This window comes from Eretmochelys imbricata, chromosome 5 (genome assembly GCF_965152235.1).
Source record: "Eretmochelys imbricata isolate rEreImb1 chromosome 5, rEreImb1.hap1, whole genome shotgun sequence".
In the NCBI taxonomy this organism is placed as follows: Eukaryota; Metazoa; Chordata; order Testudines; family Cheloniidae; genus Eretmochelys; species Eretmochelys imbricata.
This window is the reverse complement of record NC_135576.1, coordinates 120,238,162-120,256,261: the sequence shown is the minus strand read 5'-3', so window position 1 is coordinate 120,256,261 and position 18,100 is coordinate 120,238,162. Positions and strand designations below refer to the sequence as shown.

At 45.1% G+C, this 18,100-nt stretch overlaps 1 protein-coding gene across 1 annotated transcript; it reads right to left on the bottom strand.

Moving 5' to 3' along the window:
* Window positions 1-4,644: 4,644 nt before the first annotated feature.
* Window positions 4,645-13,686, bottom strand: GNG10 (G protein subunit gamma 10). Its single transcript, XM_077817778.1, has 3 exons — window positions 13,543-13,686; window positions 8,240-8,371; window positions 4,645-5,632 (listed from the first exon to the last, which is right to left on the bottom strand). The coding sequence occupies exons 1-2, from the start codon at window positions 13,621-13,623 to the stop codon at window positions 8,246-8,248; spliced, it is 207 nt and encodes a 68-aa protein (XP_077673904.1). The 5' UTR covers window positions 13,624-13,686; the 3' UTR covers window positions 4,645-5,632; window positions 8,240-8,245.
* Between the last annotated feature and the right edge of the window lie 4,414 nt (window positions 13,687-18,100).

Here is an 18,100-nt window from a genome sequence, read left to right as displayed (position 1 = left end):
GGTTGGATGGGGCAGAGGTTCGGGGGGCGGGGCGGTCAGGAGACAGGGAGGGTTGGATAGGGGGTGGGAGGTCGGGGGGGACAGGGAGCAGGGGGTGTTGGATAGGGGGTGGGGTCCCAGGGGGCCTGTCAGGGGGTGAGGGTGTGGATAGGGGTTGGGGCAGTCAGGGGACAGGGAGCAGGGGGGGTTGGATAGGGTGTGGAGTCCCAGGGGGGGTGGTTGGGGCAGGGGGTCCTGGGAGGAGGCGGTCAGGGGACAATAAGCAGGGGGGGGTTGGATGGGTCTGGGGTTCTGAGGGGGGCAGATAGGGGGCAGGGGCCAGGCTGTTTGGGGAGGCACAGCCTTCCCTACCTGGCCCTCCATACCGTTTTGCACCCTGATGTGGCCCTTGGGCCAAAAAGTTTGCCCACCCCTGTACTAGAGACTTGAAACTCAAGAGTCAGAATCCTGCAAGACATCCAGCGCAGAATTATAAGGTAAATAATTTTCCCTTTTTCCTAGTGCTGTATGTCCCACTGTGCCAGGTCTTCCACTTGTCAGTCTTTTACACTAAAGATATTCTGGAACAAGGACTGCCTTTATTTTTGTGGACTCTTAAGCACTCAGCCTAATGTCACTGCTAAACAAATAGTAAAAAAATGATATCAAATGTACCCTCAAGTGCTATATAAGTAAGACGGAAGACAGAGGTCCCTGTCCTAAGGAATTACAAATCTAAGTAGATGATTAACAAATTATGAAAGGAAGATAGACAAAAAGCAAGTGATTAAGCTATGAAATTTAACAGATATCTTATTACTTTTCTTGTCAAGGCTAATCCCAGTTTTCATTTTGGAAAGAATCATCAAAATGTAAAGCAACTGACAGCAATGAAAGCTTTTGCCTTAAAAAAGTTATCCTTAGTCCTTGACAGCCACTGAGATCCTTCAGCACCCACCGGTATCACTCTCCTAATATTTTGAGTGGCTCCTGGTGCATTCTCCAGCACTGGCCATTTTTAAATGAAGACTGGTTGTTTCTCTAAAAAGATCTGTTCCAGTTCAAACAGGAATTATAGGAGTGGGGTAGGGGGGAGTTATCTGCCTTGCATTCTACTGGAAGCCTGTAGAATACAGACCTTTCTGACCTCAGAATACATTTGTGGGTGAGGAGAGAGGCACTATCTGCCATTGTTGGCTCCAGTAGAAGACAACGAAGAGACCTGGCCCCCATTCTTCATCTGAAAAGTTGACCTCTGTGAACACTTGGTGGTTAAAACTGCTGTCATGCTGGAGAGACATATGGATCAGGCTGTGGGATGTAATTCCCTTCTGCAGGAACGGGTGTAGCAATATATGGTTTGCAGAGGAATGTGTGTCAGCTCCAGAACATCAGTATTTGTTCTGTAGCCTCTGGTTTAGATGATTTAATTTTTCAGACCCTAAAATATTTAAAGTTTAATGTAATACTTGGGGGTGAGGAACAGATGTAGCAGGATGCTTATACTTGCAGCTTAAAGTCACCTTGACCTTAAGCTTTCACCGAGTACATGTTCTGTATCTGAGCAAAATAAATAGATCACCAGAGACAGCAGTTTTGTTTTCAGAAGGAAAATGAGATCCTGGCTCTAAAGCGAGAATTCCTAGAAGTAAATATGCTGAACGATTTCCTCTTGCAAAAGTCCTGCCTCAACAGTGACAATGCTACCAGCAGCTTTTAACTTAAAGTGGGATCCGAAATTGTTGTTATGCAAGTTGCCTGGGAAGGAGGGTTTAGAAAAGATCTTTCATATGCAGTATTCAAAATCATTATCTTCTGTAGAACTGCAAAACAAACCACCTCTCCCGCACTTTACCCAGAATAGGAGGTGGATTTAAATAGACATTGCAGTCCATTTGCTATTTCTAGCCCATTTTTGTGGTCACTTGACCAAACCACTTTCTTTCTATTTGCATCATAGATTAGGTAGTGTTTTTGAAAACTCTCCCCCAAACTGCTAAACTCAGGATTCTGTTGCTTCAGTGTAAGACTACAGTTCTGCAAAAACTGTCGTAGATAACCACAGGGATGGGAAAAATACAGCTTCTACTCCCTAGCCTGTATTTGTTCTTTCACACATACAAAACTTTAATGTGAACATACAAGAAAAGTTTGTACAGAACATTGACGGAGAACCTACAGTGGATAACTTTAAAAACAGATACAAGCATACACTGCCTTCAGTAGCCTAGTTGCGAAGGGAGTGTAACTTGCTGTCTGTATTCATTTTATGCTGGTCTAGAAAAAAGGGAATTACAAAGCTAGCTGCTGCAACATCTTAAATAAAAAGGAAAAACCCCAACACCCAGTGTTAAACTATTTGTCTTTGGCTCTCTCTCTCCCGCACACACAAATGCCCACACAGAGGCAGTATTACTCAAAAAAGACGACTTTCCCCATGAATTTAATATTAAGAAATATTAAATGCTTTTAGCTTCTAAAAGAGATGCATTTTTAAAAAAAAATCCCAGCATGTTAACACAGAATTCACTAGTGATTTTTTGGGCAACCCATGTTGCCCAACTCATCCTTGATGACTCTGTCCCTATTTTTCTTCCACTCGTGCAGAAAACACTTACCTCATGGCACCACACTGCATCTTTTTCTCTGAGCCTGTCACCTTGCAGTCAATACCACCAACCCTCAACCAAGTCGAATGGTCACAGTTCAATGATAGACCCAAGTAATTTGTAATTTGCTTACTTTCCAGGTGGAATATACCTGAGGACTGGCAAATTTCCTATCTTTCTATAGGCTATTGGGTTGTATCGTACAAAGGGGAGGCACTTGTTGGATCATATTAAAGAAGTTCTGTATTAAAATCACAAATGAGTTTGATTCCCTATCGTTTAAATTCCAGGGTATTATAATTAAGAGGTCTCTTGGTTCTTGGTCTCTTGGTTTTACTGTTTCTCTCCCTCTCTGTGTGAAACTTGCAAGCTGCTAATTGTGTTAGTACATCCTAAGACAGAGTCTGTTCTCAAAGCAATACTTTGTAACAACAACTGTTCACACAGGGAGACTCAGAGCGATACTTTGTCACGACAGAAACAGCACACAGAGACTCTCCGCCCTTTTGTTGTATTTATCTCGCTTTGTTAACAACTGTGATTAAAATAGAGATAGAGGATGTATGTGGATGGATGCTTGGTGTGGATAATAAATGATCAGGGAGGTGCCAGCCTAAGAATCCAGTGTCAATCAGCCGAAGAAGGCGTCAAGTGGAAACAACCAGAGGACCCCCCCGGAGGGCAGAGTGGAATCCACCCAACAGCCTCAAGGATGGGAGAACCGAAGAACAAGATAACATCTGGCAGCATGGAGCCGTCAGGAATGTGCCATCTGCTGATTGATTCAGCAACAGCATGATGAAGCAATTCCCACAGACTGGCATAGGAAGAAATTCCTATAAAAATGGACTCTAGAAACTGAGAACTTTGGGGTCTGATTCTGCAATCCAACTTCCAGGAGCATCAGATGTACATCTGAGAAGGCCCTGCTCTCTCCTCGTGTCCAGGCCGCCTGGCCAGTGGCTTGGCACGAGCAACTCTAAGGCTGGTTTCAGAGTAACAGCCGTGTTAGTCTGTATTCGCAAAAAGAAAAGGAGTCCTTGTGGCACCTTAGAGACTAACCAATTTATTTGAGCATGAGCTTTCGTGAGCTACAGCTCACTTCATCAGATGCATACCGTGGAAGGCTGGTAACAATGATAACAACCTTGAAGAACCTGTGTGTGTGTGTATGAATGAATGTGTGAATAAATATGAAATTGAATGGCATGTTATAGCTATAACTAACTGCTTACTATGATTCTTTCTGTATTCATAATAAATGTGGCATTTTGTCTTATTCCCTTTAATAAGATCCTGCTGGTTTTTATTTTTTTGGTATAACACACTGATGAGGAAGAATGGTCTTGTGAGGGTCCTGCTCCGTCACAAACTACCTAAATTTGAGCAAGTCACTTTTTCCCTCTGGGCCTCAGATATCCGTCTGCACAATGGGGATCATAGAATTTCCCTGCATTGCAGCAGCATTGTGAGGTATAGACACTAACAACTGTGAGTTGTTCAGGCGACCTAAAATAGATAAGAACAGAACGGAGCATCGTGGCTGGGAGTGGAAAGAAGTCCATAAATTCTCTCCTGTGGAAGGAAGCAGAGTTCACATTGGCAGGGCATATACATAGGCACTAAACTAGTACACTCCTCTTCCGTACCTCACCAGAATGAAGGTATTTGTGAAAGATTCAGGGTGAGATCCTATGGGATTTGGATGCCCAGTTCCCAGTGACATTAATTGGAAGTGAGTGTTCAAATCCCTTAGTCCCCTTTGAAAATTTCACTCTAAGGAATCATACGCACCTTTCATATGAAATACTCTGTGCACATTTCTTCTTATAAGTTGCGTTATGATGCCTTCCCTTATTCACACAAAGAAGTTAAACATCTATAACTACTGCTTTTCTATTAACAGGAGACAAACTTTTCTGGATTCCTGCACTAACCTATGCAGCCCTAAATGCCACGTAATTCATGAGCCCTCCTTCCCATATCTAAATCAGAAAATCCTCTGATGAACAAACAGGTCTCCTCTTCCTTATAATAAAACAAAGGTCAAAGGCAGTAGGGAAAAGAATTTTATTTCCAAGCTTCTAAAAGATTAATACGAACACTGGAGAGTAAACAAAATGAAAAACTATTAAAAAAAATAAGCAGGGTCTTGTAAAAGTGCTCTGTAAAAAACCAAAGGCACACAACCAACAACATTATACACTCATAGAGGCTTAATGAGTTGTGTATTTCAAGCCTTGATAATTCTGAGTGTGAACTCAATTTGCATTCTTGTTTTTCTAGTGTTCTGTGAATATTGTTAATCATATTTTAAACATCTGTTAAGAAAATTCCAACAAAGCAATATCTTGAGAAGCACAAATAAGAAAGAGAGTAAACAGGTTGGACATTCTGTAGTGAATGTGTCATAAGAATCAAGTCTGTGCTACATACTGTCAGGCAATTTCTATGAAAGACATCACATACTGATTTAAAGGCAGCTGGAAAGCAGTCTGAGTTAGCTCCCAAGTCTTAAAAATTTAAACAAAAAAACAAAAAAAAAAAAACAACCTTTCCATTTGGCAACACTGTTCTCTTACTAAAAGCGGGTTCTTGTGTATTTCAACGTGCACTTTGTGGGTGTCTGTTTAGAAAATGTAAATACCAAGCCTGGGTAACAGGAAGAGGCAATTTAATTTAAGTGTGTAGAAAAATCCTTAATCCAGGCATCACAATTATTAAGGGGGGAGGAAAGTTATTTGGTGAAATTTTTAAAATATTTTTCCTTTCTAAAATGTAAACAACCTCATCATTAAATAACCTTGTGTAGTAACTATGGAAACAATGTTAACTCAGTTATTAAGAGTGCTTTCTCATATAAAATACTTTACACATATTAGCAAAAGATCTAGTGAACTACTGATACACCAGAATACATTGATAAATATCTAGGAGATTGTTTTGGCCACAGAAAAAGTAGGGCACAGAGATAGTGTTTTCTTGAGAAGGAAAGGCAGCTGTTATTCATTTCATGCTTGAAGAAAACTCTCCACCGACGTTCCCTACAAAAGGAAAAAGAGTTTTATTAAAGGCTGTCTTTGGTTTTCTTCTTTAATAAATTCTTCTCACAAGCTGTAACACAGAACCCTCTTCACTGTGGGTTAGGTTAAATGAGCCACTGTTGGGTGCTAGCTTCCTGGAATACTGTAAAATTTGTCCTTGCCATTTTATCCTCATGAAGCAGTAACAAAAGTGCTATGAAATATTGGTCTATTAGCAAAAGAAGAAAGACATAAAACCCAGTACCCATTTATGTACTTCTGGGATGCTTGCAATAAATCATATACTGGGCTCTTACTCCTCAAACAGGAGAAAAATCCTGTATCTTGACAGGCCAATGTAACCATATGATACTTTATTTCTTAACTCAGATGGAGTCAAGTCCTAGAAACACATATACACAAGTAGAATGGCAACCTCATAAAAGGAACAGAAAATAAAAGAGTCACTGTCATCCTAAATATCACATTTGCAGGGACACCTAAGATTATTGTAACAAAGAGAAACGAAAAAATATTTTTCTGTTTGTGCATTTGATAGCATTTTGAGCCACCAGTTGCACTTTTTCCTCAGTCAATTTCCCCTCTTTCACCCAGATCCACAGAGGTGGGTTGGCTGAATGGTGAAGGTCGCAGGTTTGAGTCTCTCTCAATCTCACAATGAAAGGCCACCTCTAGTTCACCCACCTGCAAAATAGTGCCTGATCCATAGGGTTAGAGTAGCCAAAGATAGTCAGACATGATGCTGACCACACCACTCCCTTGTGTGCCACTGGCTATGAAACAGATGTGCCTTAACCATGTCAGCCCAATGACCCATTGGCTCCAGGAGCTTTTACTTTGACACAGCTCCAGCGGAGAAAACAAATATTTAAAAAAAATAGGAAAATGTAATTTTTAAAAGCACAAAATTTGGCAGAGGGACAAAAGTACCAATTAAACCAAATAGATTTCAAGTTGACAGTGTCCTCTAACAAAGAGCAAGTAAATGGGACTCTCATCAGTCCTCCTGTCGTGGTAATTTATTTACCCTCCCTACTAGGAGTTACCACCTTATTTGTCACTTTTAAAGAATTATGAGGATGGCTGCTCTTACATTAAACATGATGACTGTGCTATGTAAGATTTTTAGGCGAGACACAAAGGCTTGATCCTACAAAGAATTACTCACGCCCTTGTAGTACCAGGGCTGTCCATATGACTACGGATGGGAATAAACACATAGGTGAGAATACCTTTGCAGGATTGGACCCTAATGATTTGTCTGCACTCAGTTTTTTTCTTAATATTCCCACTGTTACTACCAGCAGGGCCGGCAATGCAGGGAGCACTAGTGTAGACAGCGTTCAGGTGAGTGAACCACATTGTTTAGACTTGCTCAGAGCAGGTCACCGATGACAGTGGTTACCAGTCTACACTAGGCCCTCCATTGCTGCCACCTCTCATGGAGCTGCGCCAGCTGTCACAATGGTGGGAAAAAGCCTAGTGTAGACAAAGCCTAAGTGAACTGCAATACAACATGCAAGTCGAAAAGTGTTGTAACATGCGGAGAGTTATTTAAATCAGTGCCAATTTGTTTCATTTGTTTCTTTCAAGCCGCGTGCAGCCTCTTTTGGGACTGTGTTAGTTAGCAAAGAAACTAATCAAGAATGCAGTTCCATTTGATGCACTACCAGGTCCATCATCAAAAGCTGAAGAGAGTTAAAGGGTGTGAAGTAACAGGAAAAACGGTATGTTTGAAAGACTGCAAATGGCATGGAACATGTTAAATGCCGTGCTTAAGTTAATTAGAAACTGGATGATCTATTATTGGGTCAACAGAATCAACCATGTATGCTTAAGTTTACTGCACAGTCAATCCTTCCTCTAAATTTCCCTCCTATCCCCAGATAACTGACCTGCTAAAATGGTACCTCATCATCAATGCAATATCTGCTGGAAGAAAGCACCCCCTGAAATCACTTCCTAGACAATATTCATTTCTAAACCACTGTGAATGTAATGTGAAGGCCACCTCCCATAGGGAGATGACTCAACTTTGGGGGAAGGGGAACTGGGTCCCTTACTGGCCATTTTGGTAGTACGTCATGCTCCTCTGGAGGGACAGTTTCCTACCCTCAAGTGGAGGTAGCTGCCTTTTCCCTGGTCACTGCCAATGGAGGAACGGGGATTGTGAGCACCGCTGAGTAGAAACAATCTACAGTGACAGCGGGAGAAGATAAAAGCTAACTTGGAAGTGTGCCATCGACGCCTGCTGCCTTTGATCTCTAAACCCTTCCCAGACTCCAAAATGAAGGAGGGTCTTATCTGAAGTGCAGAGAATCAAATCGATTATGCACCCAACATCCTGCTGTTGCTGAAGGCTCGTTTTAAAAATAGCTACAGACACCGTATCTGCCAACAAGCAAAAGAAGAGAAGAGGGACGTCCAGAGGGAGAAACATGTTTTAACTCTAGTGCCCAGAGGGCCAGAGTAGAAAAAAAGTAAGCACTTTGCTAGAAAAGAGGTATTATTGGTATGTATGTAAGAGAACCTAATGGAAACTTGTCATTTCTAGGGCTTTGGGTTTACAGCAGGTAGCATATACGACTTCTGTTGTTGCTACCATACCTGACTTCAGAGTAAAGCACAGGATCTAGGCTCCCGGAAAGGATTGCTCCCAGCAGGAACTCCTATGAGCAGGGCATCTTTGCAGGCGTTCTGCATACAATACTGCTGAAGTTCTGCGGCTGCCTGAGAGACCTGTACAAGGAAAAAGAAATACCCTCACACAGAGGAGAAACCAGTTCATTCCCTGACATCTACTACATAGTTCCTCTTTTTAGTAACCATTACCACACAGAGTGGGAAAGCAGCCAAGCCAGCTCCCAAAGCGAAAAGTGCCGATTAAAATAACACAGATTCAAACGCGCAAAGCTCTGGCGAGACAGACGCTACGTTTTACATCAACGAGTATTTTCAATTCTGAGCCACAGCAGCGTGTGGAACGTAGGTGTTGGTGCCACAGAATTCAAGTTCCATTGTGCCACACAGAGCAATTCAATTTTCCGGTGTACTTTATTACAAAATAGTCACATAGCAATGTACACAGCGCTTCCCACCATGGAAAACATCGTTCCCATCCCAAAGAGCTTACACGCTAAATAAGAGAAGACAAATCAGGCAAGACATAGGATAGCAGCAGGGGCAGAGTGAAGGGCTTAAAATTTGAACCTCCCTTAAAAAATGAAATTTATGTCAAAATTATCAAGCTTGGGTGCCTCAGGTTAATCTCCTAAATCTAGATATAGGCACCTGAAGAGGAGTGGCCTGACAGGTCTGAAGCAAGCTCAGGAGACGGAAGGTATTGAAGAGCCTGAGGCATCCATGCTACCATCTTAGACAACAGGCTGGTTAGCCTGTGCAACTTTTGGAGCTGGACAGAGAGAGATTCAAAAATCAGATGTCAAGGATGCAGACAGCAGCGTGGATCCAGGAAATGTTTAAGGACAGGGTGTCTGTCTGCCAGCCAGCCTGGTAGGATTTTAGTCCACCAAAGGGCGGTATTGGAGAACACTAACTGGAGTCCCCAATCACCAAGTGCGACGTCCTCACTTGAAGCTACCCACTAGGCCTTTTTCTGAGCTCAGGGAATATAGCTCTCGCTCTCTGTGCGGCGCCCCAGTGCTCCCAGACGAGGGGATTGGAGGGGTTTACTTGCGGGATTGGGACAGTGACCCACATCCACAGAGCCATCCTTAGGATTTAGGGGGCTCTATGCAGTATTATGAAACTGGTGCCCTGATGCCCAATGGCAGCCTGGGCTCGCGTGTGTATTTTAGATGCAGGTGGTCTTTTGAAGGATTTATTAAAAAAACTATATTCTGAAGATCCAAGCATTTAAGGCTAAAGATGAATACTCAGATTGTGCATCTAAAAATCTAGGCAAGGATTTTTTAAGAGATGTGATTTCATAATCTTCAGCAACACACTAATGAAATATTTTTAAAGCAAATTTTAAACTAAGGTCCTGTAGACTAACATGTTCTGAGTAAATATTATGGTAATGCACAACTGTTTTGGTCAGGAAATTCAGAAACTGACAGTATATACCTGGGGGTTGGCAAATGCCTGTTAAATGGCTTCACTACCGCTTGAATGGCTCTTTAAGTTTCAATGTTGAGCTAATAGGTCTGGCAGGCTGGAGGCTTTTTCATTTTTAACGACTAAATCCCCTCCAGAGGAAGATTCACCAGGCTGCAGCAGCCAGCCGTGGTGGGTGCCTGCAGGAAGGGTCAGAACAGGGACAGGAAGTTGCGGGAGGGTAGACACTAAGACCCACAGGTGCCCCAAATTTTCAGGTGCCCTATGCAGCTGCATGTGCCTAAGGACGGCCCTGACCGTCCATCCCTAGGGCCTGGTGAGCTTGCTGCCATTCTCAGACTGTCAGATCCAGCAGCATTCTCAAGCACACGGTGTGGCTTTTCTCTTTCCTCTTACTCAGTTCCCTTTTTGGGATCTGTTCTATTCATTGCCAGCCACCACTCCCCTACAATATTAATTTTTCTGAGTATCTCCTCCCACCACGCTGTGTTCAGAGATGCTTGAGGCAGCCTCACCCAAGAGGCAATGGAGAAGTGACTCTGACTGATTGCCATTCTCCCTGATCATGGAGACTCCCCTTCTGGAATGCCTGAAGGGTTTCTTATTCTTTCTCAGTCCCTTCCTGGGACCGGCCCCATCATTTCCGAGCCATGCCATTCTCTGGACTGCAGCACCAGTCGCTACTGAGAAGCCTGAAAACTGGACCCTTTCCTGTTGTGGCACCATGCACCCAAAGAACTAATTGGCCTATTTAAGTGCCCTATATCAATACCAAAGTGCAGAAGATAAGGGCAGGGCTACACAGTGCTCTACTATGGAGTAATTAGCAGAGTGTGTCCTGCATATGCCATGTTGTACAGTGCTCAGCACCACTCTGCAGCCCTCTTCTGCCTACCTTTGCTGACACAGGCAAACTTTGCAGCCAGCCGATGAGCAAGGAGCCATGTATATCCTACTGCTGTTGATAACTATGTCTGAAGGAGGCGCACACCTTGCGTGTGGCAACAGTGCAGTAGCAGTCTCTGTGACACAGGTTAGTAGTGTTCAGTAGCAGGGCCATCTGTCACTATGGCTTGTGCGTTCTCAATGCAAGCCAAATGTACATTTCCCCCCCTCACTCCCTAATCTATCACATTTCAGCAGATGGCAATAAGTGTGCTCAGCCCAGCCGCCCGCCTTGTGCACGTCCCTGTGCGTAGGTGTCACTTTCTGACCAGGCTCCTCCTTTGCGAAAGTCTTGCTCCCTGGGCACTCATCTGGAGAGGAGGGCAAAAACCCTACCAGAGCATGCAATCGTGGGGGTGCATTTCCCTCTGATAATTCATCACATACTCTGAACAGCCAAAAAAAGCTCTCTTTTCTCCCACACAGCTCAGCATCTTTTAAAATCCCCCTGCATGTTGTTTCATCATTATATTCTCTTCCTTGGTGTTTCCTCTTTTTGTGCCTATTTTACTGCTCTGTGATCAAAATATCTTGCTAAGAGAAAATTGGTCTGAATTTTTTTTTTAGAAGAAGTCCAACAAATAAAACCAGAGAGCCCAATAAACAAACCAAACATCTTCCAACAAAGAACAAGGCTGGAAATTTCTGCCTGGTGGGTTAATGTTATCGAGAGTTGAAAACAGAAAATTGGCATGGAAATGCTTAGGCACCTTCAACAGTAATAGACAATATTGCACTGCTACAATACAGAAGAACTGGGCACATCTGTACTGTTGACCAGGCTATTCATTGCAGATTCCCAAATGTAATGAATGAACATGCAAGCAAACAAATGATAAACTATGATCCCTGTTACTGAATCAGTCCACATGTACTTTGTCATTTTAACTACTATTGTTTAGTTTTAATTACTGATAAGCCTTCTTGGTTATATTAGTAAATGTATTAGAGAGAATGGTGCATTGATGTTAAAATACCACCTTACTTTCATCATGTAATTGTACAGGTCAGGGAGTTATGCACTTGCCATTTTCACTGCGAAGCAGATGAGCATAAATTAGAAAAATCTAGTCTCAGCTGTTTCTTATTTATAAAATAGCTGGCTAAACAGCTACCATTTAAAGTATTGAAGCTGTATTCAAATATGATTTCAAGATAAGCCTGTGTTTTATGAACTGGGCAGAGTAAGTTTGTGTGCACACTTGGGGTGATGAGAGAGGAGGAAAATCCTGGATGCAAATTAATTTGACTTTCATTGCTTTACAGCCTGAAACAGAGTTGGACTTTGCACATAGCTTGAAAGAGTTCCTTTATCAAAGCTGCTGTGGAACATGGAATTCTAAAATGATCACCAGCTATAAAACAAGTCTTTTTGTTGGCAGGATTTTATAAAAGAAATAATTATAAAAACAAACATACACACATCTAGGAATTGGCAGGCATCATTACAGCCTCTCTATTCAAGTCTAATTGGAAGTGGGTGAGATCATCAGGTTTGAGGTCTAGATTATCATGTTTGTGGATCAGCAACAAGAATTAATGAGGGTCTGCTATATTATTCATTATAGCCTTTTTTCCTGGGAAATGCTCTCCTGCCACACTGATGAGTTGGATTGGCAGACACCCCGCATGCTGCATCCAAGGCTCAGAACCTGTCCCCAGAAGTACATCATTCAATCACTCTCTCCCAGTCGTTTATCAAAATACCGCAAACTGAAGAAAATTAACTCCCTCTACCCCATGCAGATAAATAAAGGTAAGCTGGCACAGACTGCTGAAAGACCTCTCCGCCCCATAGCTTTCTCCAAGTTTGCTCTTCCCACCAGCCTGGGGCTTGGCCAAGTCCTTGCCTACTTCTGTCCTACTGAGCTAGCTCAGGAAGGGGCAGCTCATTTTATTTAACACCAAACCCTACGGAACAACAGAAAATAAGCCCATGTTAAAAAGCGCAATCAACTGATGGCTTTTTTCCCTTGCAAACCACCACAGATCTGGGGGGGTGAGGGCAACTGGGCCATTGGTTTGATGAGACTTCCATGCCAGCTGTTGGCGACGTTCTCTTTGTAACATAAACAGAAGCCACCAGACCTGAAGGTATTTCTCCAGATCCCAGATCAGAAGGCCCCCACCCTAGATGAGCCCACCCGCCTGGGAACCAAGTTGTGCCCAGAAGCAGCTAGCCCCTCGGCGGCCTTGTCGAACCTACAATCGCTGTAAGAAGGCCCTTTTTTGACCCCGCCAGGTGATGAAAGCCTGATCACAAAGCTCCAGCCCTGTCCCACCAACTGATCCTTGCAGTGCAGCAAGGCTGGGGAGCAGGGATCTCTTTCCCCACATGCCCCTGTCAGCTGAACAGAGGAGCTGCTGAGTTTGTGCTGCCCAAAGGAGCCGAGCCTGTTACAGAAGAGAACCTAGAGCCATAGGCCGAGACCAACAGCATCCCTAGGTTCCCACCCCTCACAGCTGCGTCCATCAGTGGCTCGCCCCCCCCCCCGATCTCTGCAGAGTTAGTCGTCATCGCCCTTTCCTCGCCTCTGGGTGCAGAGGCCGCTGCTGTCGGAGATTGGCATAGGGTGACCAGAGAGCGAGTGTGAAAAAAATCGGGACACTTCTTTTCTGGGAGGGGGAGGGTACAGAGTCTTATATCAGACAAAGCCCCTAATGTGGGGACCTCTGGCCACCCTAGGCTGGGTGGTGGGAGCTAGTAGAGTGGTGGCTGGACCCCCCCAGCCAAGTCCCAAAAGGGGACTGAGCCCCCCCAAACCAGAGCCACGCTGCTCGCCCGCTTTCCTTGCCACTGGCCTCCGGTTTCGCAGCGGGCCACCGGAGCCCAGCCCTCCCCACCCGCTTTGCGGGCAAGCCGCCCCCTTGCCGGGGGCTCTCACCTTGATCCTCTCCACCCCCGCCTCCAGCTTGAGCTGCTCCACCAGCCGCTGCATGCTGCTCAGGCTGGCGTTGGAAGACATGCTGGCGGCGAGCTCGGCACCCAGGCGAGCCCAGCAGCCCCGAGAGACGCAGGGCAGCAGGAACTGAGCTCAGAGGGGGAGGAGGCAGCCCCGCTCCGAGCTGCCAAGCAGCAGCCGGGGCCCCGAGCACCATCTAGAGGCCGCCGCGACGCGGCACGGCGCCGGGGCCGGGGGCAGGGCCCGATCCTGCGGAGCCACGCGTGCCCCTGCTCGTGCGTGGCCACCCGCGGCGTCAGCGCTCGCCCCGCAGTTCGGCTTGTAACTGCCCCCCCCCCGCCCGGCCCCCGGGGGACGCAGCGGGGAGGGTTTGGGGCCGTGCTCGCGAAGTTGCCACACGGCTTCAAGATTGCACTGACTGGGCCGCCCGCCTTGCAAAGGGCCAGACGCCTGATCCTTGCATGCTGGCCGCTCGTGAGGCAGGAAAAGAAAAGGCTTCCTTAATTAATCAGTGCCCCGATGATGGGAGGCCTCTCTTTGTTCCAGCTGCCTGCGAACGCGGGAGGACACTGGCCCTGCCTTCCATGGATCTCTCCGAAGAACCATGTCGCCCTGGCTGGGTGGAAGTGTTGCAAGATTCCTTTTGCACACGTGTGCTGCCCTTGCACTTGGAGGCTTTCCTTAACATATAACTCTGTGTATATAATGTCTTCTGCAGTTTCCACAGTATGCATCCGATGAAGTGAGCTGTAGCTCACGAAAGCTCATGCTCAAATAAATTGGTTAGTCTCTAAGGTGCCACAAGTACTCCTTTTCTTTTTGCGAATACAGACTAACACGGCTGTTACTCTGAAACTTAACATGAGTGTAAACATTCTCCTTATTTGCTAGGCACCGGTAGTGTTCATGGAACTGTTTCAAATAAAAACAGCGTCCCTGGCCTGAAGATCTTACAGCTTCAATCCTTAGGCCTGTAAGGGGACCCAGCCATACATGTGAATCTTTAGTCTTTAAGAAAAGGAGTACTTGTGGCACCTTAGAGACTAACCAATTTATTTGAGCATGAGCTTTCGTGAGCTACGGCTCACTTCATCGGATGCATGCTGTGGAAACTGCAGAAGACATTATATACACAGAGACCATGATACAGTACCTCCTCCCACCGGGCGCCTTGTTGTTTATGTGAATCTTTGGCATTGACTGAAAGCTGTTTAAAGTCAACAGGAGTCTTTGAGTTAGCTTCAGGGTTTCGGATTAGACTTTTTTGACTGTGTAGCACTGACCTCACAGAGGTTTGCTCACGTGGATCTTTTCAGGATCTGGGCTTAAATATGTACGTTGGGTGTAGAACAGTTGTACTGCAACCAGTAGACTTAGCTAAATTCTCCAGATAACAGCTAAACAAAAATATAAATATTGGCCCTACTCAGTGGCCAAACCTGCAGAGTCTTAAGATTAATAAACATCATAAAAAAACCCAGCCACACAGCAGTTAGAAATTGTCACCTGCAGATAGAACTTGAAAGTTCTTGCAGGTACCAGTGCTCAGAAGTTACAAACTATCCTGAGGCTAAATAGACCCAACATATAAGAAAAATCAACCCCCTGAAAGGCATCCAATTCCGCACTACTATCCATGTTTAGGCCTGGATCTACATGCATAGACACCGGTGTCTGTACAGAACCCCATTGAAGTCAAGTGAAAGCATCTGTCTACACTGATCCAAATGCAGGATCAGAGACTTACACCTGGTCTACACAAGAAAATTAGGCCAGCTTAACTACATTGCTCAGCACAGAGAAATGTCATGCCCTGTATAATGTAATTAAGTCAAACTAAACTCTGGTGCAGTGGAGACACCACTAGGACAATTTTCAGAGTAACAGCCGTGTTAGTCTGTATTCGCAAAAAGAAAAGGAGTACTTGTGGCACCTTAGAGACTAACCAATTTATTTGAGCATAAGCTTTCGTGAGCTACAGCTCACTTCATCGGATGCATAAAGTGGAAAATACAGTGAGATTTATATACACACAGACCATGAAAAAATGGGTGTTTATCATACACATTGTAAGGAGAGTGATCACTTAAAATGAGCTATTACCAGCAGGAGAGTGGGATTGTGGGAGAGAAAACCTTTTGAAGTAATAATCAGGGTGGGCCATTTCCAGGAGTTAACAAGAACGTCTGAGGACCAGTGGGGGGAGAGAGGAATAAACAAGGGGAAATAGTTTTACTTTGTATAATGACTCACCCACTCCCAGTCTCTATTCAAGCCTAAGTTAATTGTATCCAATTTGCAAATTAATTCCAATTCAGCAGTCTCTTGTTGGAGTCTGTTTTTGAAATTTTTTTGTTGAAGAATAGTCACTTTTATATCAGAAGTTGAGTGACCAGAGAGATTGAAGTGTTCTCCGACTGGTTTATGAATGTTATAATTCTTGACATCTGATTTGTGTCCATTTATTCTTTTACGTAGAGACTGTCCAGTCTGACCAATGTACATGGCAGAGGGGCATTGCTGGCACATGATGGCATATATCACATTGGTGGATGTGCAGGTGAACGAGCCTCTGATAGTGTGGCTGATGTTCCATCAAACTAGGTACCGCCTCTCACAGAGGTGGCTTTACCACAGTGACAGAAGAAACCCTTCTATTGCTGTGGTGAGTGTCTACACTACAGTGGCACAGAAGCAGGGGTGCTGCTGTAGTGTTTCTAGTGTAGATCCAGCCTAAAGCCTGGCCTACACCACACCGTTTTGTTGGAAAAAGGCAACTTTTGCAGACAAAATAGTGGAGGTGTACACACTATAATGCTACTTTTGTCACCAATACTCTCCTGTTTTGCCGACAACATAAAACCACCTTGATGAGAGGCATAGAGCTTTTTGCGGTGAAGTTAAAGCAACAAAGCGTCAGTTTAGACACTGCCATTTCGTTATGTTGCTATAACTGGCCTCCCCCAGTATCCCACAGTGTCCACCGTGACTGCTCACTGCTTTGAACTTGGCTGCACTGCATACAGCTATGCATGCACCCCTCCCCTTTCAAAGCTCCAGGAAATTTTGACAGCTGAGCATGTGGTTGCAAAACAGCAAATCATTGACCTGAAATCCTGCTCTCCCAGGGCAATAGGAACATAGCAGCAGGCAGGCTGCTGCTGGGGAGTGGTGGGCGGGGGGGATGCGGAAGGACTGCTGTTCCGTGGAGAGCCATAAGAACGGCCATACTGGGTCAGACCAAAGATCCATCAAGCCCAGTATCCTGTCCTCTGACAGTGGCCAATGCCAGGTGCCCCAGAGGGAATGAACAGACAGGTTATCATCAAGTGATCCATCCCCTGTCACCCAATCCCAGCTTCTGACAAACAGAGACTAGGGACACTTTTCCTGCCCATCCTGGCTAATAGCCATTGATGGATCTATCTTCCATGAATCTATCTAGCTCCCTTTTGAACCCCGTTATAGTCAGGGAGGGAGGCGATGGCTGATAGGGGGGTGTCCCCCTGCCTCAGGACTGGTTGCTTCTGGTCACTGTCTGAACTTAAAGAGACAGCATGCTGCTGACACACTCACTCTTCCCCAACACACACTCTCTCTCACAAACACACTCCCCCAACACACACTAGTCTTTGTCTCACTCCCCCCCCACACACACACTCCCTGTCACACACTCTCGCCTCCCCCATCCTCTTCAATTGAAAAGCAGCTGGCAATCTAGTATGATGCCCATGGAATATGGGATTGAGAAACCTGCATCATGTGATGCTGTACCTGCCCCATGAGGCATTGCAAACCCTTCCCAAAGCACCCTGCAGCCAGTTGCACAGTGGGATAGCTACCCACAGTGCACTGCTCTCTGTGTTGATGCAAGAGCTGCTACTGTGGATGTGCTCTGCTAACACAAGGAGAATAGTGTGGACAACCAACAGCGGTTTAAATAAAGCGATTTAATTAAAGTGGAATAACTTTTGTTGACAAAACTCTGTAGTGTAGACATAGCCTAAGGTTGTCTGCTCTTTTGGCCAATGACTGTTTTCCTCTGTGTATGGAAAGCACCTTGCACAATAACCATCTTGCTAACTCTTAGGCTATGTCTACACTACCCCCTGGATCGATGCTCCAGGGATCGATGCACCAGGGCTGATTTAGCGGGACTAGTGAAGACCTGCCAAATTGGCCGCAGATTGCTCCCCAAACGAGAAGAGTAAGGTAAGTCGACAGGAGAGTATCTCCCATCGACCCAGCATAGCATGGACCCTGCGGTAAGTCGACCTAAGCTACGTCAACTCTGGCTACGTGAATAACATAGCTGGAGTTGCGTAGCTTAGGTCAATTTACCGTGGAAGTGTAGACATAGTCTTAGGGCTCACTTTCACTGTGGTGTTAGCTGGAGGTATAATTTGAGTGTGGCCCTTACCCTGACTCCTGTCCACACATAAAAGTCTCTAGCTTAAGTTAGTTAGTGCTTTAAACTCCAGCTAGCAGGCCCATCAGGGGGTGTGGGTGAAAGCTTGAGTGCTGCGGACAGTCAAGCTAA

Coding starts and splice junctions, on each gene's coding strand:
- GNG10 (XM_077817778.1), bottom strand. CDS start 13,623: ATGTCTTCCAACGCCAGCCTGAGCAGCATGCAGCGGCTGGTGGAGCAG. Junction 8,372..13,542: donor CGGGGGTGGAGAGGATCAAG/GTGAGAGCCCCC, acceptor TTCCTTGTACAG/GTCTCTCAGGCAGCCGCAGA.